Raw genomic sequence first — 26836 nt, forward strand, 5'->3', positions numbered from 1 at the left:
TGGCTTTTTTTTTTTTTTTTTCTTTTGTGGCTGTTTTCCTTTGTCCCTTCCCTGGCCTCTGGTGCCAGAGGCCAGGTGGAGGGCTGTGCTGGGGCAGGTGGAATTTGTATAGCAGTTACATGGAGAAGATGGTCACAAGAAAGGATACCTAAACAACAATGACAGCTAAGTCTAAGGTGCCCACAAGATGTCAGATGACACTCAGAAGGGGCTTGGGACACAGTGAAGAGACAGATCGGCTCTGGTGGTCCCTAGAGGCTCTGTGGGGCAGGGTGGATGGGCAGGTGGGCCTTGCTTTCAGGTGTCAGCGATGACTTTGCTCTGGGTAGCACCTTCAGAGCCCTCCTGCCTTGATCCTCTAGGTCAGGTGATGGTGGCCTCACAACCTCCCCCATGAGGTAGGTGAAGTATTATTACCATCATTTTACAGATGGGGAAACTGAGGCCCAGGGAGTGTGGGTGACTTGCCCAAGATCCTAGGATGGTGGTAGCAGAGCTCTGGTGCCCTCCCCACCCTCAAGTCCCCCCTTTCCCTGCTCCCCGATTACCCTAACTGTCCCACACCCAGACTCCTTATCACCCAGCTGCCTCTTGTGCAAACCCACTCTGCTCTTAGCCCACCGTTTGGAACCGCTTGCCGGTAGCCCCACTCCAGCTACGTGTGGGGCTGAGGAATTCCAGGTTGGGTCACCAGAGTTCCTAGGTAGGGTCTGAGGGGAACCAGCTCTGTGGGGGATGCTCTCTGAGCTGATTGGCTAAGAAATGCATGAGCAAGACTCCCATAAATCCTCTGCCATGCTTAGACTCGTCGGTGGAAGTTGGTTGGGTCCCTCAGACGGCCCCGTGGGAATGCTCAGGGAACTGAGACAGACAGAGTAAAGGATAGTCGCTATTTCTTTCATTTTCAGACTCTTGACAGTACCCTTTCCTATTTCCACACAGCCTCTGGGGTCCCTTCCTGGGGGCTACACCCAGCTGGGCAAGGCAGTTGGGGAGGGTCCCACTTAAAGCAAAAGCTGCGGTATAGAAACATTTGGATCTACAAGTACTATGGGTAACTATTTGTTTCACAATAGAATTCTTCACCCTACAAATGATTCACCTACAACATAAGAGATTCCTCCAGGTACCAGGGGACAGGGTGTGAAATTCAATTTAAGAACATTTTGATTATGGGCAAAAGGACCTCACTGCCTACAGCAGAAAGTTGAGCTTAAGGAGAATCTCACTAAGGGAAAATGTGCCCACATATCTATGTTTCCATTGTGCTCTAGATGTGGAGATCTAGTACAGAGCCCCTTCTGTTCCTGGGGTGCCAAGGTTGCCAGCCAGGGTAGAACTGTGGTCCCCAACTGTTACCACAGATGTGGTGGTCTGGTGCCACCTGGTGGTAAGTTCTGGGAATGTCGGGCTCAAGTCTCTGGACTGGTTTTGAGGCTCTGTCACCAGTGGGGCTTTTCTCAAAAGAGCATAGAGGGATGACGGGATTTAAGAGGGATCATCCTGGAGTCTGCTGTTTCCAAGGGGAAGCCAGTTCTAGTCTCAGCAGAGGCTGGGAAGAAAAACGGCAGCTTCTTTGGATATGGCAACCTCAGACTCCTGGAATGTTCCCTGCTTCCTCTGTTCACATGGTAGGGGGTGGTGCAGGAAGAGCCTGCTCTGGGGGGGACGAGGGAGGGTGGGAGAATGTGTCAAGACAGCCTGGAGAAGGTCCGGGGCAGACCAGATAATGCAAAGAAAGGAATGGATATGTTGGGGTAAGAGGTGGGGCTGAGGGACTGTATCCAAGCCAGAGAGTGTGGAGCAGATGCCAACTTGGCTGGAATACGAGATCTGGGAAGGTGGCGGGGGGGTGTCCCTGGGTGAGGGGTTAGGGATGCCTGAGAAGGATGGGAGCGGTGCCCTGGTGGAACGCCATGCACATGGTGAGTCGGTGCCTACAAAATGTGAGCCCAGGCCCAAGGAATGACACTGTAAGGGAGTCACTGCTGGGGAATTCTGGGTGTAGGGGCTACAGAGACAGGCAAAATGGGTGCCAGGAGGCAGCTGAAACATCTGCCTTGGTCAGACGACTCCTTCTACTCAGCTGTCCATACCCTTCCTCTCCTACCATCCTTGTGGCCTTAACCTTTACCTGACCCAGCCCCACCTCATCCACATGAAACTCTGCTACTCTCCACAGCCAGTTAGCACTGCTGGCCCCAGGGGGACAGGGAGTGAGCACCCCCTTTCACACATGTGCGCATGAGCTTACACGTGCACGTGTGTGCACGTGCGTGGACACACACACACACACACACACACAAACATACACACACATACGGTAGACACAACACAAATACACAGGGCCATGTCTCCAGGACCCCAGAGCACAGGCTATATACTATCCTCAGCATCCAGGGCCCAGCCGGCACCTGAAGCTGGGATGGGCTGGATGACCAGGCCGTGGCCAAACGCCTCGGCCTTCCTCTCCTGGGCCCCAAAAAGGGGGGCTAGGGAAGGGGTGGCTTCTCTCCACTCCAGGCACTGCCTTAAAGAAAACGGGGGGCTACGCCCACCTGGCGGGCCTCTGGAGGGAGCTGCCCATCTGGCTCCTGAGCTTCCCCCACTTCTTTAGTGTCAGCAAATCAGGAAAGAAAGGCAAAGCAGGGAAACGGCTCCCAGAGCCCCCACACCCAAGCTGGACTCATGGGGGTGGGGCTGGAACTTCCTAGAAACGGGGCCCAGTAGAGTTCCGGTGCCCCTCCCTGGCTGAGCTCTCAGGGTTCTCCCCTCACCCAAGGCAGGGGGGCCAGGCTGGGCATTGTGCATAAAGTGGTGAGGGCATGATGGGGACCCAGGCCTTGGCCCCTGGGGCCTCCTCTGGCCCCCACTCAGGCTTTCAGCTGGTGCCACTGGGCCACAGGCTGCCGAGGGCGAGCGATCATGTCCTTCCAGTGTTTAACTTCACCTGGTCCGCTCTTCCAGGACAGGTAGATCTGGGGAGGAAGAGAAGATGCATTATGGCAGGCTCTGAGACTTGGGTCCTGTCCCACAGTGACAGCCTGTCCCACAGAGGCTGTCCCTTTTCCTCCTTGCCAGCCTGACCTAGTTTTCTGCCCGTGCTATCCCCTCCGGGGTCTGGGCATGCCTGGCCCTTTGACATCAACTGCAACCTATTTTGCAGTAGAGGTCAGGACACAGGCAGTTGGCTTGGGTGACCTTCTCTGCCCTATGAGGGGGCACCTTTGTTACTCTTCCTTCCATCTCCTGGCATTTCCTGTGGCCACCCACCCCAAGGCTCTGCACTAGGAACTTTACAGCCAGAGGTCGATGTATCCTTACAAACCTGACAGGTGAGCAGAAGATATGATTAGCCCCCATTTTCAGAAGGGGAAACTAAGGCACAGAGTTAGGAGTCTTACCTTCAGGTAGAGTTTAAATGTTCAAAATGGTGTAAGACAGGTCTTGGGAGGGTTCTAGACTTCCAATCTTGCCCATGTGAGGGCTCCATAACATTGCAGGGATGCCCCAGAAACCCCCCAAAGTATGCTCAGCTGAGCCTGGCTTGGACACTGATGGTTGCTTAAGACCAAGGACATGGGAAGAAAAATCGATAGTGCTGCAGGATCCTGGCCAGGGCACTGTAAGGCCATCAAGATGACCACTTAGAGGGTGAGAAACGTTCACAGGCCAAAGAGCCTGGGGGGCCTTGACAACTGAGTACAATGTGCTCGCTAGTACTGGATCCTGGACCAGAGATGGGGCATTAGTGGAAGAACTGGCCAAACGCAGATGAAGTCTGGTGGGTTCGCAGGAAGGTCTCGTGTCAGTCTGTTCCTTAAGCTGTGACAGACGCAATGTGAGGGGCTAGCAATTGAGGGATATGGGCACTCTATATTATCTTTGCTACTTTTCTGTAAATTTAAAACTATTCCCCAGGTTTGGTGTCTCATCCCTAAAACCCTCACACTGAGGCAGGAGGATTGCTACGAGTATGAGGCCAGCCTGGAGGTACATGGTAAGTTTGAGGCCAGTCTGGGCTACAAAGTAAGACCCTGTCAAAACAAACAAACAAAAAGTAAAACCACCAAGACAGAATGAACAAATACTATGCACGGGGTAGAATATCCCGTCAGCCTCAGGCCCCTCTACACTGGATTGAGAGTAGTGCCTGCCTTGTAGACAGCTGGAGAGGGCGCAGTCTGCAGTCCTCATGTGACTGAGGTCTCAGTCAGTTCCCTGTCTCTGAGGCTCACTCTTCAAAGAGACTACTCCTCTCCACTACCCCACCACCACCACCACCACCATAAGGCCACAGAAAAGTACTCCTGTGCCTCTGCTTTGCATTAGCAACTTCAGCCTACCATGACACTGTAGCCTGAAGCAAGGCCAGATTCCCGGCCTCCAGGAGCTGAGCTTGGAACTGTGACTCAGAAAGGTTCTGAGTGAGGTCCTCTGGTTTTCTAAACTACCCAGGCCAAAGCAAGAACAAAACCACTTTTGACTTGATTTGGTCCACAGAAGGTAGGTGAAGGTAATCACCAAGGAATAGCTAATTTTACATGACTGGGCTGTGTTAGGGGCCAGATAGGCCTCTGAGGGCTCAGCAGGCCCTGCCCTGAGCATACACTCTAGCTGTGGTTCCTGTGCCCACAGGTTGGCTGAGTGATACTCCCAGCTTTCTTCCCACAAGCTTAGCTGCTTTCCTCTGCCCAACAGCTAGGTCCTCCCTTCCATCTGTTAGTGGAATGCCTGCAGATTGGCCCCCTCCCTGCAGAAGCCAGGCCATCCTTCCCCAAACTCGGCCATTGTGGGGGTTTGAATGATAATGGCCCCCATAGGCTCATGATAATTGAATGTTTGGTCCTCAGCTGGTGGAACTGTTTGGGGAGGATTAGGAGGCGTGGCCTTGCTGGAGGAGGTGTGTCACTGGGGATGAGCTTTGAGGTTTTAGAAGCCCGTACCATTCCCAGTTAGCTTTCTCTGCCTTGTGCTTGTTGGTCAGATGTGAGATCTCGGCTACTGCACCAGTGCCTGCCTGCCTGCTGCCGCCATATTACCCACCATGATGGTCATAGTCTCAGCCTCTGAAACTGTAAGCAAGCCCTCAATTAAATGCCTGAGTTATTATTTTGTATTTTATTATAAGTTGGCTTGGTCATGGTGCTTTTTCACAGCAGTGGAAAGATAACCAAAACAGTCATATACCCAGGGACCTGTGTTTTCCACTCCCGCATTCCCTCTGCTCTGATCACAGGAACCTGAACTATTTCTGGTCAAACTTGTGTGACCTGGCCAGGGCTCATTCAGTAGAGTGCTTGTCCAGGACACATGAAGCCTGGGATTCAAGCCCCTGCACTACATAAAGCAGGTACTGTGGCATTTGCCTATAATCCCAGTATCTGGGAGGTAGAAGCAGTGGGATCAGAAATTCAAGGTTATGCTCAGCTATATTATGAGTTTGAGGCCATCCTGAGCATGGTGGCACAAGCCTTTAATCCCAGCACTAGGGAGTCAGAGGCAGGTGGAACTCTTGAGTTCAAGACCAGCTTGGTCCATACAGTGAGTTCCGTATCTGCCAGGGATATATAGAAAGACTATCTCAAAACAAAACAAATAACCAAAATAAAACAGTAGAGAGCAAACCTGTTACCGAATAGATGATCACATGTGCCATGGGTAGGAACACCTTAAAACTAACTTCTATTAGAGTAGAAGCTCTATGTATGCTCCAAGTGCCAGGCTAAGCTGCTCACTATGCCCTTATCAAATGCTCCCACTATACTGTGTAGCTAGGACTTCCCTACTTTAACTTTGAGCAGAGAAAACGAGGCTCAGAGAGGTAACAGCTGTTAAGGGTAGGGTTCCAGGGCCAGAGACATGTATAGGTCAGTGGCAGTGAATGCCTGGGTTCCATTCCAAATGCCACAAAACAAATGAACAACAACAAAACCAGAACCCCCACAGACTTTTGCGCCCATACTCCCAACATTGAATCAGAAACACAGGGACATGCTTTTCAAAGCAGAAAAGTGGAGGGTTTATGTCACAGAACTGTGTTGTAGAAAAATTCAAATCAGGTCTGGCTTCTTGCTTAACATGCAAGAGGTCACCTTTGCTAGGCAGTAGTGGTGCATGCCTTTGACCGCAGCACACACACCTTTAATCCCAGCACTCAGGAGGCAGAGGCAGGCAGATCTCTGTGAGCTCGAGGTCAGCCTGGTCTACAGAGTGAGATCCAGGACAGCCAGGGCTACACAGAGAAACCCTGTCTCAGAAAAACAAAAACAAAAAGCAAACAAACAAAAGAGGTCACCTTCATCCAGAATCTCCATCTGTGACATCTAGGGTGACTCTGGCATTAGCTTCATTTTACAGATAAGAACACAGAAGTTCAGAGAGGCCACGTGACTTATTCCAAGCCACCCTGGAGTGCAAATCACCTAGGAGCTGAAGTCAGGTCTTTGGTTTCTGGCAAGGGCTCCACCCACTCAGCTCGCCCCATGAACAGGGCTGAACCAGTCTGAGAGCCCATTCAGAAGACCTGCGGGGGAACTCAAGGCACTCCCCCGTTCCTTCTTTCCCTGCTGACTGGGTCTTCCCTGGTGTCCAGGCCTGTGCTCGTCCTGGGCCCCTGCTGCCCCTTAAGGACAAACCCTTGTGCCCCTGGCTGTGCACCCCACCCAGCCGTACCCCACCCAGCCGCACCCCACCCAGCCGTACCTTGCCAATGACGTCATTGCGGCTGAGCTTGTCTTTATCCATGACAGTGATGATGATGGTGGTCTCCCTCAGCTTCTCTGTGGGGATGTCGAAGGCGAAAGACTCGTTGAAGATGGGGTTCAGATTCCTCTTCTTTGTTACCGTCTTCTTCTTCTCTACCCGCTTGTCTTTATACATCAGCCACACCTTCACGTAGGGGTCTGGGGGTGGGGCGGTAGAGGAAGGGTCAGAGGGGCGGAATGTGTGTGTTGGGGAGACTCGAGGATCCTCATGCCCTTCTAGGTGCAGAAACTTAAGCGGGAGCTGGCTACGTGCTTTCTAAGAGGGCGATGAGGCCAGTGCAAGAACAAGAGAGATTAGGGAAAATCAGCGGGTGGCGGAACCAAAGACCACCCTGGACACTACCCTAACATTCTTATGCTAGCACTCCAGACAGGTCTCCCCAAGGCCACACAAAAGTGGCACTGGAGCTAGGCCTGGGGGCTCCCCACCACAACGTTGCCTTTCTTCCTGACTCAGGGAGGCCTGGTTGCCAAGATGACGCTGACCCAGCGTGTGTCCAAAGAGGAGCTAGGATGGGTAGGGGCCGGCGTTGGGTCTTCCCTATCCAAAGTGACGGTCCTCTCACAGGAGGCCCCCTGCACCCCCTGCCCATCCCGTCACTGGGGCCCCAGTCCACTTCTGTCTTCCCTATCCAAAGTGACGGTCCTCTCACAGGAGGCCCCCTGCACCCCCTGCCCATCCCATCACTGGGGCCCCAGTCCACTTCTGTCTTCCCTATCCAAAGTGACGGTCCTCTCACAGGAGGCCCCCTGCACCCCCTGCCCATCCCGTCACTGGGGCCCCAGTCCACTTCTGTCTTCCCTATCCAAAGTGACGGTCCTCTCACAGGAGGCCCCCTGCACCCCCTGCCCATCCCGTCACTGGGGCCCCAGTCCACTTCTGTCTTCCCTATCCAAAGTGACGGTCCTCTCACAGGAGGCCCCCTGCACCCCCTGCCCATCCCGTCACTGGGGCCCCAGTCCACTTCTGTCTTCCCTATCCAAAGTGACGGTCCTCTCACAGGAGGCTCCCTGCACCCCCTGCCCATCCCGTCATGACGAGCCGAAGCACCTGACGTGCCCCCGATGTCCATGGCTTTGAGGTTGCGAGCTTTGATGATATTCACGATGATGGAGTTGGCGGAGGGGTTGTAGCAGAGAGACAAGAGCAGCTCCCCTCGGCTCCCCTGCAGGGCAACAGCAGAGGTGAGGCTGGGTCACAGGGAAGGGGACGCTCTTCCCTTGATCTCCCTGCCGGGATGGCAGGTGTGGGAACTAGAAGGGAGGGTGTGGTCAGAGAGCTGTCCACAGGTCCCTTCTGCTCCGACCTGGGTGATGCCAGCCCCTCTGTCACTGCCATGCCATCTCCTCTCCTCTGGCAGGTCTGTGCTGACCCGGGGCTCCCAATTCCCTAAACAGAGCCCTGGGCTCATTGCACAGCTCAGGTGATTCACCCCCAACTTCTAAAGCCCAGCACTCCAGCCGTGGGTAGGAGTGAGCTCTCTGGCGGCTGCCCATCAGTGCTCCACTCTGAGTCCTGCTGCCATCCCAAGGCAGAGAATGGTCAGGGACCCTCTGCCAACCCTGACCCCATTGCTCCGGTTAGAGGGCTGCAGGGGGCCTTACACTCCCATCGCTGCATGGCTTCAGATCCTTCCAGAAGGTCTGCATCTGGGTCAGGTCCACCTTGTTGAGAGGGATGGACACCTCCCCAATGGGGTCATTGCGGCTGAAACGGTCGTAGTCCAGGACCTGGAGGTAGAGGACCCTCTGCACCACTTTCTCATAGGGAAAACCTGCCGTGGGGGCAGATAAACAAGGTGAGGAGGGTTGTCACAGCAACAAGAACAGACATTGGGATGGAGGGAAGGGAGGGTGAAGAGAGGAAGGGGAGGCAGAAAGGAGGCCCTGTGAGCGGGGCTAGCCCTATGTCCTCGGTCAGCAGCCTAGGCCAGGGGGGTCACAGCTGACTGCAGTAGCACTTTCTGAAGTGCCAGCAAGAACTCTGTCTCATGTGTCCCGACAGACTGGGAAACAGGCTCAGATGGTTTACATGACAATCCCAGGGCCAACAGGAAGACCAAGGCCATTAATGTGCTCATTGCTTGTGTGTCTCGTCAGTGGCCCCCTTGCATTCTGGAACAAGTCTGGGCAAGTTGGCTCTGCCTGATCTAGAAAGACAGGAGAGGGAGACTAGAAAGGTGCCTGTGAGAACAGCCCAGCTTCGGGGACTCTGCTTTCTCTTCACTTCCTCCCCAGGCATTAGCCTGTTTATCTGCTCTTCCTGAACAGATCCCGTGCTGGGTATCCAAGCCAGCAGCAACTCTTGCCCAACAGCCACGAGAGTGTCCAAACCACCCTTTCTGCTCCCAAGTTTCTTCCCATGGTCCATTCTCAACACTGTGGCTGGATTGATTTTTTTAAAAATAGCCAGCACGCCACAGCCCGCTCCTTTTAACATCTCAGTGCACTCAGAAGGAAAGCCAGCCTACCTCAGTGTCTAGTCCTTCCAAAGTGTGGCCCCAGTGTCTTTCCACTGTGGGCTGGTACCGACCCTTCCCTCTGTGCCCAGGCTCCATTCCTAGTCTTTCCCCCTGATCCTGGCTCTGCTGGCATCAGGACCTAACCTGTGAGCCCCCATCATGCCTGCTCCAGCCCATTCTCAACTTTCACATCTAGGTTCTCTTTCCCGGCATCCCAGATGGGTGGGCTGCCCTGTAACACACTCTGTCACCTTCCTTTCTTGGCTCTGGGGCAAGCCCAAACAGACTTATCCTCCTGTCTCCTCCATTATCTTATGGTTTGCCTGTCAGGCCAGGGTAGGCATTTGATATTTTAAAATTACATTTATGTCTGTGCATGTGTGAATGTGTTTATGTGTGTGTGCATGCACTCACGTGACGACACATGGGTGTGCATGTACCACAGTGCGAGCGTGGAAGTCAGAAGACAAGTTGGTAGGGATTGGTTCCCTCTTCCCACCGTGTGGATCCTGAGGATCAACAAAGGTTGTTAGACTTGGCATCAAGCACTTTACCTGCTGAGCCACCACTGACCCAGATAAATATTCATTAAGAGAATAAAGCCTTTCATCCCAGCACTCGGGAGGCAGAGCCAAGCAGATCTCTGTGAGTTCAAGGCCAGCCTGGTCTACAGAGCGAGATCCAGGACAGGCACCAAAACTATACAGAGAAACCCTGTCTCGAAAAACCGAAAAGAGAGGAGAGAGAGAATAAAGAATTGGGGGCTGGGGAGGTGGCTCAGTGGGTAACAGCACTTGCCACACAAGCATGAGGACCTGAGTTTGAATCCCCAGCACCCATGTAAAGTCTGGGTGTGGTGGGGGGTACTGTAACCCCAGCACTGGGGGAACTGGGGCTTGGGCAGAGACAGGTGGATTCCTGAAGCTTGCTGTCCAGCTCCTCTAGCCAACTGGTGAGCTCTGGGTTCAACAAGAGACTGTCTCAAAAAAATAAGGTGGATGTGTCTGGAGAGATGGTTCAGCAGTTGAGAGTTAGTTCTGTTTTTGCAGAGGACCAAAGTTCAGTTCCTAGTACCCATGTCAGGTAGCTCATAACCTCTTCTGGCCTCCACAGGCCCCTCACACACGAGGGTTTTTGCTCATGTCAATACACACAAATGCACATAAAATATTTTCTTTAAAAAAAATGGTCAAGAGCAATTGAAGAAGACACTGAAGGTTGACATTCATACACACACACACACACACACACACACACACACACACACACACAGAATAAATAATTGAATGGATGAATAAATGTGAGTGAGTTGGCCCGATGGAGTCATGGAGTGATGGAGTGCTCGAGAGGCCAGAATGAAAGGAGAAAGGGAGAGGAGCAGGTCTGACCTCTGGGAAGTGCAGGGGACCTGGGATGGGCACAGGACAGCCTAGAGGTGGTGTGAGATACTGGGGTGTGAGCATGAAGAAGGGGACATGAGCCCCATCAGTTGGACTGGTGGAGATGAGCAGAGGGAAGAACACTAGAAGGTTCTTCACCTTTACTGAAGACACAAAAACCACAGAGAAGCCTGTGATGGAAGCAAAATCCGGAAGAGGATGCCTCTGATTCATTCAGGCTCTCCCTTTCTACCTACTAAAGGAGAGTATCTTGCCCATTTTGAAGGCCCCGAAGGACTTTTCCCAGGGGACTCTGGGCATCTGTTTAGGTAAAATACATGAAGACAAGTGTCCTGGGAATATCAGTGGCTCTGCAAGGTCCCTGTGCCTAAATCAGTTTCTCTAACACCACATGAAACAGTCTCTCCTATATGGCAAAAACCTCACCCATCAGAACCTGTCTTGAATGGCTGATTTTGAGGGATTTTTTTTTCTCTGCACACCAAGGGGAGACCATGCAGGACTCCCCCAGAACATGACTTAATTATTGTCACAGCTTTGTCCTCCATGAGACTAGAGTGACTGGAGAGCTGTATCAATTCCTCATTCTTTTCTGAACTCCCAGGATCCAGCTAAAAGTTGGTGGTGAGCAAATGCTTGTGTGAGAGACGAGGTTTGGGGCTCCGCCCCTAAGTCTCACTCCTGTGTTAGCTATATATGCCTCCAGATGCCAAGTCTCTGGCTGGTTGGCTGTGCCATCTCTGACCTGGTGCCCATGCTGACCTGGGGAGGAGGGTCCCAGGAACACAGAGGCACTTAGCACACTGTCAAGTCATGGAATGCACAGGTGCTGACAGGCTTGGATGCAGCTGGGAAAGAGTCCCTGGGACTAGAAGGTGAGGGCACTTCAAAGCAATTGTAATTCCACAGGGAATGATTTTCCCTGGCTGAATCAGGTTATGGGGAAAGAATTAAGGCCTCCCATGGTAGGACCTGGGATAAAAACAGTCCCCTCCTTGCACACCCTGTGTCCTCAGACATGAGAGATAAAGAGTGACTTTGGAAGTAAGGGGCACATCCAGCTCAATGCCTCTCGGAGCCAGAAGAAATGGCTCCGAGATCTTGCGTGCCTCCCATGGTGGGAAGGGGTCAAAGGCCAGCAACAGACCATATCTTTGACAATCCAGTATCAGCATCTTCTGGATGTCAGGGCCTGCTCTAGGTGCTTTGAAAAGTTACTAATTTGTTTAATTATCATTAGTATCCCTATTTTATAACTGAAGACACCAAGGACCAGAGAGGTTAGGATCTTGCTTAATGCCACACAGCTAGGAAAAGAAAAAGCCGAGATTCCAGCTTAGACCGTCTAGAGCAAGGGACTGATGGAGATGAAGATGAGGATGAAGGGAAGAGTCCCAGAAGGTTCTGGCACTTCCACCAGATGCATACGGGCCCTTCACATGGTTGCTCCAGAGCAATACACCTCTGAATGCCATGAGCTGGGGCCCTAGCCTGCACCAGTCTCCCTCCTTAGCCTGTGACTGGCATGTTGACCTCTCTCACCTCCTAGGGCCAATCTCAGCTGGAGGTAAAGTGCATTGGGTTAACCAGGCATGTGTTTGCATGGAATTAGTGTGTGCAAGTATCTTACATGCATGTGTGTGCCCTGCCTGTGTGTGCTTGTTCACACAGGCACCTGCAGGCATGGGTTTGTTCACACTGCTTGCCTGCAGCCACATGGGCGGGATGGGATCAGTGGGGGGCAAGAGGCACGCTGGGAATGCCACCAGCCTCACCTTCGAAGAGGAAGGTCTCATTCCAGTGTGGGTTCAGGTTCTTCCGCTTCACCTTGGTCTCCAGTTTGTGCTTCTTGTCAGGCAGCAGGTAGATCTTGACGAAGGGGTCACTGGTGCCGCTGAAATCCTTGGCTGGCAGCTCCTGGGCCTTCATGACTTTCACGGTGAGTGTGGACTCCTGGAAGTTGTAGCCAACGCTGAACTGGATGCGGCCCAGGTTTTCTCGGCTGCAGCCCTCATGGGCCTCGTCCTCCTCGGAACCCGGAGACAGCTGCAGTGGGAGAAGACGGAAAGTTGGTGGGGATTCTGTTTCCACCAGGCTCCTGGGCAGCACGACAGGGTCCATGACAGCAGGTCAAGCCAACTTCTCCTGGTCACAACGTGGCTGGCTGGGGTAGTGACCCGTCACATTCGTGGCCAGTGGAGGATGTCCAGGCTCTGAGAGTCCTGACTTAACCAGAAAGGGAGGGGAACTGGGCCAGGATGATTCTGTCTCCTAGACCCCAGAGCAGGAAACCCACATCCCTGCCTCCCCTTGAAGCCATAAGTCTGCTCAGCTCTAAGAGCCACCCTGAGCTGTTCTGGCCTCCCTCCCTCCTTTTCCAGCCCCATGGACTCATGGGAGGCACAGCAGCTCTTACAAAGGAAGCTCTCTGGGGGCGGTGGATGGTGCAGTTTACAAGATATGTTCAGGAGATGATGAGAAGCTGAGAGGCTTGCCAGGCTGTCCCCAGGGAGTCTGACTGAACCAGGCTGGGGTCCCTGGGCACCGAGGTTGGACCTCCAGGCTCTGCCTGCTCCCCATCTCCACCCCTCAGGACAGAGGCTTGGATAGGCATGGACAGCGGTGGATGGTCACAAGGAGGGACTGGGTGCCACATTTTCATGCCAACATAGAAAGGGGAGGAGCAGTTGGGCTCTCTCAGTTGGATTACTGCTCACTAGGAATAAGGGAAGGCCTTCAGGTTCGACCCTGCCTAGTCAGGGGCCTTGCTGGCCCGGGTGTCTTGAGTCCACATTTCCGTTGGTAATAGGTGGGAGTCAAGAGCAGCCCCCAGGGAACTGTAGATGGGACAGAATGGCAGGCATTTGCTCTCTCCGCACACCCACTCCTTGGGCCCCTCCTGCTTCCTGGAGTGGCAACCCCAGCTTCTTAACACAGACTATCCCAGGTGACATAAGGCAGACAGGCACCTACCATGGTGAAGACACATCACCTTCTTACTGCCGGACCAGGCGGCTGTCACCCGCCTCTCGCTGAGGAGACTGCCTCAAAGAGGTTAAGTCACGTGTCCAGGCTTGCACGGCAGCAAGGACCCTCTGACTTCAAGCTCCACTCTTTCTACCAAAGCGTGCCCAGGCCCCAAGTCATAGCAAGGCCCTCCCCATAGCCACCGTAATCAAAGACCTGCCTGCACCAAGGAGAAGTGTCCAAGTCACATTGATGAGGGTGAATACTGCACACAGGCGAGTTGCCTGCCGCATGCCAACCCTTCCATATGCTCCATACTTGGCATCCTTTGTGCCTTCCTATATCCTAAGGCAGGCAGTAGTATGTTCAAAGTTTGGCTTGGAGCGCAGAGATATTAGGCCACTCACCTCAAGCCCCATGATTGACTGGCCAGTCAGAACCTGAAACCAGGTTTGTGGCCAGCAACAGTGGGTGCCTGGGCCCTGAACTTAGACCATAGTTTGAGTCTGGTTTGAGTCTGACCCCTGGCTCCACCCAGTGGCTGAGGGGGAATTGTACCACTGAAATGTGTGTGTGTGTGTGTGTGTGTGTGTGTGTGTGTGTGTGTGTCTGTGTGTGTGTGTGTCTGTGTGTGTGTGTGTCTGTGTGTGTGTCTGTGTGAGACTGGGGTTCATATAGCCCGGGCTGGCCTCTAATTCTCTGTGTTGAAAAGCTGGCCTTGAACAGAAGCTGGTCCACTTGCCTCTGTCACCTGACTTCTGGGACATATGCCACCACACCTAGTTTATAGGGTGCTAGGGAATCAACCCAACAGCGCTTCACGCATGTTAGGCAAGCACTCTACCAACTGAGCTATGTCCCTAGCCCATTGCTGGCACTCCTGTTCATCCCCCAACAGCTCCGCCCACCCGGGATGCAGCTTTCCATGTCGAGCCCTCCACCCCCACGTTTCCCTCAGCTCATAGCAGCCCTCCTCTTCCCCCAGACTTCGCTTTCTGAACCTGCAGGTTGGGGACCTTCAACTGCAGGGTTCCCAAGAGGCTGAATGGGTGCATGGCACAAGTAGGCAGAGCCAGCCAAGACTACCTGCACCTCAATTCCCTCTCATGTTAGAGTTGTCTTAGGCCGCCATAGGTGTGGTCTAGGTTCCCTCCTATGTCCCCACCACTCTTGGAGCGGGGGGGGGGGGGGTCCTGGGCCGTCTAGGTGGCCTCACTTTTGAAAGGGGCAGAGCCTCTGGACCCACTTGCTTAGCTTTCTCATTGCCCAGCCCTAAGCCCTAGTGAACAGGCCATTTCCATGGCAACCAAGTTGCCCAATTTCCCCTTCCCCCGCCCCAAACCTCTGTCCCAGAAGTAAGCCTTAAAAGACATCAAGCCAGCCTGTGCCAGGCCCCATGTTCCCCAGTGGGGATGGCTCTGTCCATCTCTAGGTTTCTGACTCCTGGCCCTCAGCCTCTGCAGCCTGGTGTCTGAAGAGCACCATGGGGTGAGGTCACAGGACATAGTCTGTCCTGCTTATCTTTATGGTCACTGCTAACAGCAATGACCTCGCACTGGCAGAGGGCTGGGCAATCAGACTTACCCTCCCACCTCCGGGCATCTGTGGAGTACATGAGAGGGAGACCAGCTTGTACTTCCTTCCGCTGTTGAGTGTGCCAGCCTCTCCCTGAGGGCAGCAAGGGGCCAGCCAGCTGGCTGGGAAAGGGCTGTCCCTTCTGGGAACCTGACTACCAGGAAATAGCACCAATTAAGGGGCTGTGTGAGCAGGCAGGGTGGTCTGTGGTAATGGGCTACCCAGAGCAGAAGACAGCCAGTCTATATACAAAGTTGGAGACAGGGCCCGTTGCAAAGGGCCAGGCCAGGGGAAACGCAGACTCAGGGCTCCACCTCAGGCCTGATGCCTGGGAAATGAATCCTTATCCAAGTGACTTGTGTGACTCTGTGTGCAGCTTGCTACTTGAGATAGGTCAGACTGGCAGGAAATTGTGGGTCTGGGTGGTTAGGGGTGGCTAGAACCCTGCCGTCACAGGAGGGGAACCAAGGAGCTCTGTTATGTCCAGTAGAGAGAGAAGTCCTGGGTTCCCACCATTCCTAGCCTCCCTTCAAGGAACTTCTGGCCCACCAGATCCTTAACTGGTTCTTGTCTGCTCACTTGCTGTGCCTGTCCGCGGGCCACCCTCTGGGGATTAACCCAGCGTCTCTCTGGAAAGTTCAGGTAGCTGTGACATAATGTTACCACCAGGGGGTGTCATGCAAACTGCAGCCCCCGCGTGGTGAACCACCAAGACTGGGATCACAGGCCTGTCAGCAACAAAGAGCGACTGAGGTCACTGGTGGGCTACGAGACAGTCACCCCCGGGAGCTCCACCTTACATCTCTGCTCAAGGCACTGCCATTGGAGGGAAGAGATGTCTGCCTCAAGTCCTCTACCAGACAGCCTCTCCTCCTAGGACATAAGAAGGTCTTGTATGGGTATAGGCTTTTCCTCAGTTCAGAAAAGGATCAAAGGAAGACAAATGAGGAAACGGAGGCATGGAAAGGCATTCTGATGAAAGAGCCGGGAAAAGAAACCAGGCCTCACTCAGTCAGCAAACACTGAGCAGCCATCGATCGTGCTGGGACTGAATAAGTCTCTGACTGAGTTGCCTACTTCTGGTCCCCCCACAGCCCATCCCCGACCCTCCTCACCATGAGCATCTCGCTGGTGAGGGAGTTGACGAGATCCGAGACAGAGGACCGGGGCTCCGTTCTGCGGTCAGACTCATCGTGAGGCGTCTGGCCAGGCACTGGGGCTGTATTTACAGCCTTCCCTCCTGCAGGCAACCTGGAGGTTGGGGGCGGGAGGGATAGTTCCAATGAGCATGGCCTGCAGGTTGGACTGGGCTGGACTCCATGGGCCTGGGTGGCCACAGGATCTTCTCTGAGAACTCAGCCCTTGCCACCTCCCGTGGCCAGCAGGAGTAAAACCCTGGTTCACAGAAAGCCTGGTTTTCCCTGAAGACCCGCACTCAGGGCTCATCCTTCCTGAGCCTCTGCCTCGAGTGATTGGCTGAGCTGCCCTGTGGGGGCTGTTTAGGGGGAGCCTTCATTCCTCCTGTTACCCCCCTCCCGGCCCGGACTCCCCTCAGCTCTCTGACTTACATGGCTATTCTCTGAGCTTCCCTGCGCTGCAGAGACCTTCTCCACCTAGCCTGGAAAGGAGCAGGCGCCAGGTGGCCTGTCCAGGTGTCTCTCCACGTCATCACCCTCTGCAAACACTCCACAGCCTCTCTCTCAGAGCCCCACCTCTGTTTGCTCAGCCTCAGCAGAGCCAAGGTGTTCTTCACCCTGTGGCCAAGGTGAGGCCGGGACCACTGTCCACATGGCTCTGTCTGGCCGTGTCTGCCATGACAGGCAGCTCTTTCGCTGTCTCGTGCAGTACTAGCCATGAATCTGTACATTTGCCATGTGGCTAGTGTGAAGGAGTACTAACTGTGTGTGTGTGTGTGTGTGTGTGTTCGTATATGTATGTGCGTGTGTGTGGAGGCCTTGACTGTCATTCCTCAGGTGCTGTCTCTGTTGTTTTAGAAACAGGGTCTCTCGCTAGTCTGTGGCTTGCAAAGGCTGGCTAACCAGTGAGGCCCAGGAAGCTGCCCGATTTCACGTCCCCAGCATAGGGGTTACAGACCCACCCTGCCCTGCTTTTCTTTTTCCGTAACCAGTGAGGCCCAGGAAGCTGCACGACTTCACGTCCCCAGCATAGGGGTTACAGACCCACCCTGCCCTGCTTTTCTTTTTCCGTAGGCTCTGGGGGCTCAAGTCCTTGTGCTTGTATGGCAAGTGTTTTACTGACTGAGCTATCACTCCAGCCCTGAGCGTGGAAGTTTTAATCTGATTTAATACAAGCTCCTTTACAGGCTGAAGATGCAGCTCAGTAGTAAAGTGCTTGCTAATCCAACATTAATCAAGACCCTAGGTTCTGTTTCTAACACGACACACACACACAGACAAAAAAAATGTGCCACGCCCATCAGCTTGAATAGCCATCTTTGGGTAAGGCACATGATAACCTCATGTGTCCCAGTCCCCACCGCGCTCCCCACGCGCACAACACATTTGATGAGACTCTTACCCTGAGTCAGAGAAAGACAGGCCACCACCTAGCAGGCAACAATGTCCACACCCACTGCCATGCTGGTCCAGGGGGCTGGGATCTCTGGTTTAATAGCCAGATGATGAGCCCAGGCTCCACTCAGCCAGGACTTAGGAAGGGACAACTAAGACCCTGCCCAGGGACCAGGCTGGAATGTCTCATGAGGAGGAAGAGGTGGGGACAGGCAGTGAGAAAGAGATGGCGTAGGGCTTGGGGCAGGCTAAAATTAAACAGCTTTGAGAGCACAGAGCCACACAGGCTGAATACAAGCCACATCCCCTGGCACAGACCAGCTTGAAAGGACACGGGCGGCCACAGCAGGCAGATACAGACATGCTCAGAATATGCCAGGCCCTGGGGGAAGACACCAGGATCCAACAGCAGGGCGTGCACACAGACACACATACATACACGTAAAAATTCACACAAGCCCAACAGATACCTAGAGCAATAGGGAGAAGACGGCACAGGCAACGGGCAGGGCAGCCAGAGCCTCTGTGGTGACACACACAGCTGGAGGCACACTCAGATCCCCCAGAAGGGAGATCCAGCCATGCGGAAGTGTGCGTGTGAATTGGAACAAATCGGAAGCAGGAAAGGCAGGTCTTCAGGTGCACCGTACACCTGCCGTGAGACCCTGGCCTTGCTCTGTAACACAGCCCGACACATCCGCCCACCTGCCTGCCCTCTCCCTGGACACCCTAGAGGTTCGGACACGCCAGTGCACAGTGGCAGGCATACACGAGCCCCCCCCCCAACACACACGACCACACACACGCACATGGACATGTGCTCGCACAGACAGGCACGGGGAGGAAGAGGGGACTGAAATAGCTGGAGAAGTAAAGTCAGGTTAAAAATAGAGCAGGAGAGGAGAGAGCGTGAGATTGACTGCTGAAGGTATGAGAAAGTCGGAGTTATTTTGGCCACACCACAGCGTCAGCATAGCTGCAAAGCAGCCTGGGAAAAGATGGTCAGCACCCCTGAAGCTGTCGGAGGTCACAGGATAGAAAGATAGGCATAGGGAGAGGCAGAGGGAGAGGCAGAGGGGCTGGTCACTGGCCCAGGGACACCCCTGTGAGGAGCAGATGGAGAAAGGAGGTAGAGAGACAGAGAGACAGAGAGAGGAGAGGCTAAGAAAGGTTAGTCAGACGTGTGGAGAAGGCTGCTGGGTGGACAAGGGGACAAGGAGGAGCGTGGCGGCCGACAGGAGAGGCAGAGAGGAGGCGGGGGACACACAGAGGCGCAAGAAACATGGTGGCTTCGGAGGAGGCGAGCAATGGGGGTGGCCTGGTCCGCTCTGCCCCCCACTCGGGGTGGGGGTGGGGCCACGGTGGAAACCATTTGGATCCCAAGGAGCAAAGGTGAAATGCTGGAAGGATGGCTGTGAACACGCAGTGGGTGGTGTGGGAGGATGAGTGGGGCAGACGCAGCGAGGGTCTCCACCCCCCACCACGCCTATGCTCGAGAGTACCTTGAGGTACATGCTGAGGCCTAGCGCTTGGGAGATCCTGGAAGGCGCCCTTCAGGAGCACCAAGAAATGCTGGGTGGGTTGGAGGCAGACTGTCCCTCACATTCCCTGTAGCTGGTTGGGTACCCATATTCTTTGTCTGGGCCCTGGAGTGGCTTCTCCTCCCCACAGAGCTCTGTGTCACAGGACCCTGCTGCTTAACAGGCCAAAGGGACTGAGCATTTCCTCCAACAGCAGTCAAGACGCCTGGTCAAGGGGTCAGCTGGGGTAGAGAGGGCATGCTTCAGTGGAAGGGACAGATGAGCCAGCCTGTGGCTGTAAGGCCCAAAGGTCAAAGGGTGGGTCCCTAAGGTGCTACCGCCTGGTGGAGGCACCTATGTAGGCCAAGCTATGGGATAGGGGCACCTGCTAGGGAAGAATCACTTGAGTCTGCAGCCCCTCGAAGCTGCCCACCGCTTGGAGACACCCCAAGAGCTGTGAGAAATGACTTTCAAATATGAGAGGGCATGAACAGGTGGGAATGGCATGTGTCCACTAGGAAGGTGGGACCAGGTGGTGGGGAGAGCCCAGGGCAGGCCTCCACCTCCATACCCACCTTTCCCAGGCAGGCAGAGGACAAGCTGATGTCATGATCAGAAGGGATGGGTGTACTAAAATATGGAGACCTGAGTGGCAAGGAGGTATAAATAGGCTGTTGGGTGAAAATGGAGCCGGTTAATTAACACATGGGTGATGTGAAATCTCGTTTCCAGCCTGCATCTGCTCCCTCACGCTTCACACCTTCCTCCCCAGCCCTCCCTGGCAAAGGACTTGGGTTCTTAGCCGGCCTTCAGAGGGCTCCAGTCCCCCTGCATCCTCTTGTCCCTGGCCCCGCTCCTCTCCTCTCCTCGGGGCTCTCGGGCCTGCTTGGAGCCCATCTTTGAGACCCTGTGGCTTCTGTCAGACCCAGGTGGGTAGGGGGTGGCAGGCTCTGCTACTTCCCCAAACCCTGCTTTACATACACGGGCTCAGGGGCTGACACCAGTCGTGCCACCAAGGGAAAGACCAGGTCTCATTCTCCCCTCCTACTCTCTAGGGGTGTCTGACCCACTAGACATGCAGCATGGATTCAGGGTGGGAAGGAAAGAGAGGGCTGGTCTCCAGAAGCCACTGTGAGATAGCCAGTCAGCTGTCACATACAGCCTACCTCCCCTTCCCTACGCTACAAGTCCCTGGCAGCAGCCTGGGGCAGTCCCTTCCTGTCCCTAACAGCCTCTAATGAGCACCAGGGTTACCAGTCTAATCCTGATCTCTGCCCAGCTCACAGGATCTGACAAGTGCCCCAGCCCTTGGGCCCATTTCCTCATTAGACGCTTTGTGTGTTCCTCAGAGGTCACCCTACTCAATCCTTCATTTGACAGAGGCAGAGGCAGAAGCCTAGACAGGGTCTCTGACTTGTCTGAGGTCACAGCGTGAGGCGCTGGCTGAACCAGGGCTGGCCCACTTGCCCTTCCATAGGCTGCGGGTCTCATGGGAAGCAGAACTGAGCACCAACAGACGTGAAGCCAGCCTAAGGCCAGGCCAAGGGAACAAGTAGGTAAGGACTCCGCCTTTGGGAGTGCTAATAAACCCTGCAACCCTCCCTTCACCTATGAGCAGTGTCCACCCACTCCTTGACACAGAGGACAGCGGGAGGTGCTCCCCTGAACTCCGGGTGGCAGAGGCGAGGAGTTACAGCCTGTACTGCAGCCACCTAACCACTGTTAGTCTTCACAGGGCCCTGAGGTAGGCGACAGGGAGCCTGGCAGAACCAGGCTTTGCTGTCAATGGTTGGCCCCGCTTTCCTGGAGGCTGTGCTCAGGGACCCCCCCCCCTTCTGGTTCCTTCTGGTCACCAGGCCTCTCCCACTGTTCTTCACCCCAGACCCCCCCACCAAGGGCTCCTCTTCCATGGCTGAGTAGCACAACAGGCCCTGCAGGCCAGAGGGAGGTTGAGGTGGTGGGGATGAGGAAGAACAGACTTATGCCATTCCCCAACATCGCCCCTCACTCACCAACCACCAGAGAAACAGGGATTTCTGGGTTGGGGAAGGGGGCAGAGATGAAAGATGGAGGGGCGGCAAAGGGAGGCAAGCAGGGAGATGGGCCCAGGAGTCTGGGCTTGCTCCAGGCCAGGACAAGCATGCTGGGAAGCAGGCTTGATCCAGAATGGTCCCAGGATGGTCCCTTCATCGACTCAAGGGACACCACTGAAGTGGTCAGGGGACAGGAGACCAGCTGGAGGACTTCTCCTCCCACTCCAGCATCTGCTGAAGACACCACCACCTCGTCCAGCAGTCGGGGCCGGGTGAGGCAGGTGGCCTCTCCGAGCCTCCTTCTCTGCCGCTGCTGCCGCCGCCGCCGCAGGCCTCGCTCGTGCTCGTACCTCTTGTCCCCCTGAGCGTTCTGGTTCTGCTGGGTTCCTGGGTTTTGCAGGTCAGGGATATTGGCAAAGTCATCCTGTTCCGAAAGCCCTAATACCAGGGATAGCACCACCATCCGGCCTTCCCTGCCCAGGATGGGCAGCCCACCAGCCGGGGTGAAAGGAGGCGGCCCCATGGACAGGGGCAAGGGTGAGGGGAGGAGAGAGACAGAAACAAAGAGAGAGAAGAGAAAAAGCGTAAGAAACTGGCCCTGGAGAAAAGAAACCAATCTTCAGAACTGTAAATAGTTGGAGAACTGAGGTGGGGGGGCGGGGGAGGAAAGGGGAGGGTCCAGCTGGCCTTGGGCCAAGAGTGGGAGTCTCTGGGGTAACATGGGAAAGGGGCTGGGCACAGGCCCGAGGACAGGACTTAGGTATCTGGGATAGTCCCCAGGGAACACACAGGCTGGAGAGTGGAGCAAAGGCCCTGGGCCCTGGTATCCCCAGCTGAAGTCACTCTGGTTGTCTGTTCCCTGGGAGAAGGGGAGAGGCTGTCTCAATATCTTGTACAGGGCATGCACCTGGGAGGTTCGGGACACAGGGGGAGCACTACAGAAACATCTGACATCCAACGGGCACTGTACACTGTGCTCAGGGATGCCCTTCCTAGATCTCGGGGTCATGGTCAACCAGATGAAGCCAGCTAAGTAGCTTCTTCCAAGCTTCCAGATATACAGCCCATCACAGGAGAATTCCATTCTGTCCCTTCTGGGGTCCCAGGCATAGTGGGACCTCTCTCTTGTCCACTTCCCCAGAGAGTCATAGAACGACCAGAGGCCTCCAGGACCTGTTCCATGGAGGCCTTTCTGTGGAGAAGCAGTTCAGAAGGCACCAGGGAACAAAGGTGGAGAGAAAGTCCAGAAACTTGGCAAGGTCTGGGCATGCTTTGGCAGGGCTGCAGGGAGCCTGTGCCCGCAGTAGACACTGCCCTGAGGAAGGTGGGCAAAGCAGAATGGTGGGCAGGCATCCACAGGATGAGAGTGACTGGGAGAGGATGTGTGGGCAGCAGCGTGAGGTCTGAGGCCACACACCTTGAGTGTGGAGGCCTCCTCAGAGAACCACTGTGTGGAGCTTTGCTGGTGTCACAGGCACTTCCTGGGAGGAAATGCACATTCTGGTGGCTGTTCTCCCTCAAAGCCATCGAAGTCTGAGTTTGCAGGGGCTTTGTAGAGCTTGCGAGAACCTCTGTAGAGCCCATCAGAACAAAGAGTGGAAGAAGGATTCTCAGGACAGGCATGAAAGCATGCCTCAAGAAGGGCCAAGGGAAAGACAGGGAGACGGACCGACAGAATGTCCCAGAAGGGGGTGGACCTTAGGTCAGGAATTTATCACTTCAGGCACTGATGGAAAGCAAGTGCTTCTGCAATTACTCCCCAGGGAGACTGTCAAAATGGGAACTCAAGCCAGACACAGCATCTGGGGTGAGGCGTGCGGGTATAAGAGTTGTGGAAAATGGGGGACGCCACCGGGGTCTGAGTGAGGGGAGGAAGCTAAGCATGGAGGTGCCCTTTTTCTTCTGAGTCTTTGTCTTGGGCACGGCCACACCAAGCTGACACTTGTGATGGTATCTAACTTTTGGGGCTCCACTCTCCCCTTCCCTCAGGCCGGATGCTGGCTCCTTTTGTTCCTGACTATCGCTAATGTCTGAGTTGGTAAAATTCCATTTGGCTGTTCAGGAGCTAGTTGAGCTGGGGGAAGGCGAACCCAATGAAAACACGTGCTTTTTTTTTTTTTTTTTCTTCCAGTTAATGCATTTTTCAGATACTGCTTTTGGTCTTCTTTAAAACCGAGCTGCTCCTCTGCATAAATACCCAGATTGTCATTCTCTGCAGCATCGCAGACCACGAGGGCAAGGACGAGGAGCAGAGCTGGACTTGGGGGAGACAGACTGGTCTGGTTGGATGGGGTTGTACCTATCAGGCGGGAGGGCACGTTCCTGCGGGACCTGGATGGCCCTCACATGTGGACTCTGGGGCCTCTGGATTATTAGGGTGAAAGACCCTCAGCAATACAGCAGGCAGCTAAACTGCAAGGCAGGGGTTGGCACCCCTCAGCCTATCAGTGGTTCTGTACAGTCCACAAGCTAGGGACGGTTTCTGTAATCTAGAAATATTAGGAGGAAAAAAGAAAACCTTATGTGGTAGAGACTGAACGCGTCTGGCTTTCTCCGGCCTTTACAGACAGAATATGCAACCCCTTCTTGCGAGGGGTAGGTAGAAGGCGGCTGACAGGCTCGGAGGTGGCCAGCAGGTAAGGGGAGTGTGAGAGCTGCTGTGGGGGCAGGATCGTGGGTATGTGATGCTGGCATCTGAGCCATGCCCCGGGATGCTGGCATTTAAGTCATGCCCATCAGAATTCTGGTTGCTTAGGAAGATGGTGGGCCGGAAGAGTTGGTATCTGGGTTTCTCCTGCTGCTGGGGGATCTTAGGCACAGGCTCCAGCCTAAGCAATTGCAGGAAGAACAGGAAAAGGGTGGGCATACTCCCCGCTAAGGTCAGGTGGGGCCCAGCTGAGCCTTACTTCTGTTCATGCCACAGCAGAACCAGATCTCTTCATCTCCTACTTCATGGCCACAGCACCTATCCCAAAACAATCCGCGGCCAGACAGGAGGCCTTGCTGGACATCTTCTCTGGTTCAGCACTTGATTGCCTTCCCTGAAGGCAGTTGGACAGGCTTCCCTGATTTCCCAGGGGCAGCCTTGGGCAGAACGGCTGGTGGGCCATGACACAGGCCTCTTGCAACCAGGTGTGGGCACCTAGTTCTGTCGGAGGGCCCTTCCACAAGTGTGGCTCTTGTCTGAGTTGGACGCTCTGGCTGGGCTCTCAGATGGAGATATAACATGCTTTGAGAAACTTTCTTGCCTTCTGGAAGCCCCTGTATATTTCCAGTGAGCTTGGCCTCAGGCTTCTCCTCTTCCTCCCAGACTTAATGGTGCTGCTCTATACCTAAGAGGTCTTCCAGGGAAGCCCTGGGTGATAGGAATGATCCCCTCATGGCTGGAACAAGGCTCACGGGCCCACACCTCTCAGCTCCTACAGTGAACATTCCTGTGAGGGTGAGGTAGTGGGGCAAGTGTCAGGGAAGCTGTGAAGGTCAGCTGCTGGCTAGTGTGGTGTTGCTTCTCCAAGCTGGGTCCTTGAGAAAAATACCATACTTGGCAGCTTTGGGGGGTATGGCTCAGTTTGTCCTCAGGGGAGGGGTCATTATGATAGGGCTGGGGTCAGGGATGGATGGATGGACAGGGAAGTGACATGGGGGGAGGGCGCATGGGGCAGAAAGGTCAGCGGAGTCTGGTTACAGACAGAAGGGGAATTGGAGGGAGGACTGCAGGGCTCTGGAGATTCAGTGACAGGGATGGGTTAGGGAGAGGGGGAGGGAAGGGCAGAGTGAGGCTTGGCTGGCACGGTGACAAAAGCACGGGACAGATGTGGGGGTGGAGAGGCAGATCTCAGGGACCTCCGGAGCACTTAATTATGTGTTCTCACTAAACTTTGGAGGGGGGCTTCTCTTCTCAAGCCTCAGATGCCGAGAGAGAGTTCTAGGGTCCTCAGAGTTCTAGGGACTCTGACACAAATCCTTTCATGGTGGTACTCCAGATATAAGTCTCAAAAGGCTGGAGAGGGGGACCCCTAAACCTGCCAGACGCACTGTGGGAATATGTGTGTTCCCACATGGAGGAACATGAGTGTCCTGCTCCATCTGCTCCCAAGGAGACTTGGTGGGGGGGAAAAGGCTGGGTGGGGGAGGTGGGGAGCTGGCCCGCTCAAGGGGAGGACTTACAGGAAAGATTTCATGTCCAAGCCTCGGTTTCGAATCTGCCCCACCACGTGGTCCCAGCTGCCTGGGTTGGAGCGGCTGCGGCCCCCAGCCGCCCGGTACTTGGAGCCGGCCGAGGTGCCCTGCCGAGCCTGACCCCGGCCATAGGCCCGGGGGTTGGAGCCCGGTGCTGAGGCCGCATGGGCCTGCAGCTGGCCCAGGCTCTGGCTGGTGGTGGGCTGGCTGGGCTGCCGGCCCCGCTGGTTCTGGCTCAGCGGTTGCTGCAGGCTCTGCTGCCGCATCAGTGTGCGGGGTCGCTGGCATTTCGGCTCTCCCGCGGAGCTGGGGATAGACTCAAGGGTAGTGGCCGTGGACAGGGTGGAGTCCTCGAAACTTGGGGCGGGTGGAGGAGAGGAGAGAAAGGAGAAGCAGGTGAAGGGATCACAGTGGAAGAGAAAGAAGCCGAGGGCCAGGGCTGGGAGGCCCCAGTGCAGGGCACGCTCGGCCGGACCTCGCCAGGCCTCCATCGGAGCTGTCACTGCTGCCGGTCGCTGTACCGCCTCACCCACCCGGAGGTCCCCAGGCTGGCCCCACCCACCCACCTCTGGACATAGCTCGCTGGCTCCCCCAGTACCTCTGGTCTGGGCCAACCTCTCTGCCGGTCTGAGTGGGCCACAGGAGCTGTGGCAGCTGCGTGGTGAAGGCCGGTCCCCAGGGCCCTATGACTGACTGCCCGTCATGTTGGAATGGGAGGAGCGGGGAGCTGCCGCCACCCCTCTGCCATCTCACTAGGGGGACACTAGGAACATCTGCCTCTGTGTTCTAGGTACTACTGTCCTTTGGAGACAGAAGGAAATCCAGGCCAGCACAGAGCTGGCCTAGTAATGGCTGGGGAGGCAGGGCAGACGACTTTCTCATGCTTTCTGGGAGGAGAAGAGAAGGCAGACTCTCAGAGAAGCCTGCCCTGTGGCCAGGGCAGCCTTGGGATTCAGTGCTGGGCCAGATCTCTGACTTCTGCCTAGGGTATCCTGCCCTGGTAGTTAGAGAACAATTCCCACTCAGAAGTGGGTACCAAGGAATGGGCAGACAGACGTGGGGGGCGGGGAGTTCCAGGGGCCACTGGTCTGGCCTCACTCTAATTCTGACCAACAGTGAGTGATCTTGCTTTTTACATCCAAGAGGATGTCCGTGCAATGGCCCACCAGCATCTCTAAACACACTGGGTGAAGCAGGGCAAGGACAGACAGGAAAACAGGGCCTAGTTGTGAGAGGTGCTGAAGAGCCAGAGAGACCTGGGTTCAAAGCTCACCTCTGCCACTTACTAACTGGGCAACTCTAGATGAGGTTTTATACCTCTTCAGGCCTTAGTTTCTCTGCTATAGACAGAGAGTACAAAACAGCCCTTCAGTGGCCTTCTTCAAAGCTGAGGTCAGGGCTG

General features: G+C 55.0%; 1 protein-coding gene across 1 annotated transcript; it reads right to left on the minus strand.

The window, feature by feature from the left end:
- Window positions 1-10: 10 nt before the first annotated feature.
- On the minus strand, window positions 11-25925 carry Syt7 (synaptotagmin 7). The gene is made up of 7 exons (XM_059260891.1): window positions 25423-25925; window positions 16287-16422; window positions 12405-12675; window positions 8373-8542; window positions 7819-7933; window positions 6706-6905; window positions 11-2978 (listed from the first exon to the last, which is right to left on the minus strand). Exons 1-7 carry the CDS (start codon window positions 25923-25925, stop codon window positions 2874-2876), a joined length of 1500 nt encoding a protein of 499 aa, XP_059116874.1. The 3' UTR covers window positions 11-2873.
- Window positions 25926-26836: the final 911 nt, after the last annotated feature.

This window comes from Peromyscus eremicus, chromosome 1 (genome assembly GCF_949786415.1).
Source record: "Peromyscus eremicus chromosome 1, PerEre_H2_v1, whole genome shotgun sequence".
Lineage (NCBI taxonomy): Eukaryota > Metazoa > Chordata > Mammalia > Rodentia > Cricetidae > Peromyscus > Peromyscus eremicus.

Coding starts and splice junctions, on each gene's coding strand:
- Syt7 (XM_059260891.1), bottom strand. CDS start 25,925: ATGGAGGCCTGGCGAGGTCCGGCCGAGCGTGCCCTGCACTGGGGCCTC. Junction 8,543..12,404: donor TGAGACCTTCCTCTTCGAAG/GTGAGGCTGGTG, acceptor CCCCCACGGCAG/GTTTTCCCTATGAGAAAGTG. Junction 2,979..6,705: donor GCAATGACGTCATTGGCAAG/GTACGGCTGGGT, acceptor CTTCCTCCCCAG/ATCTACCTGTCCTGGAAGAG.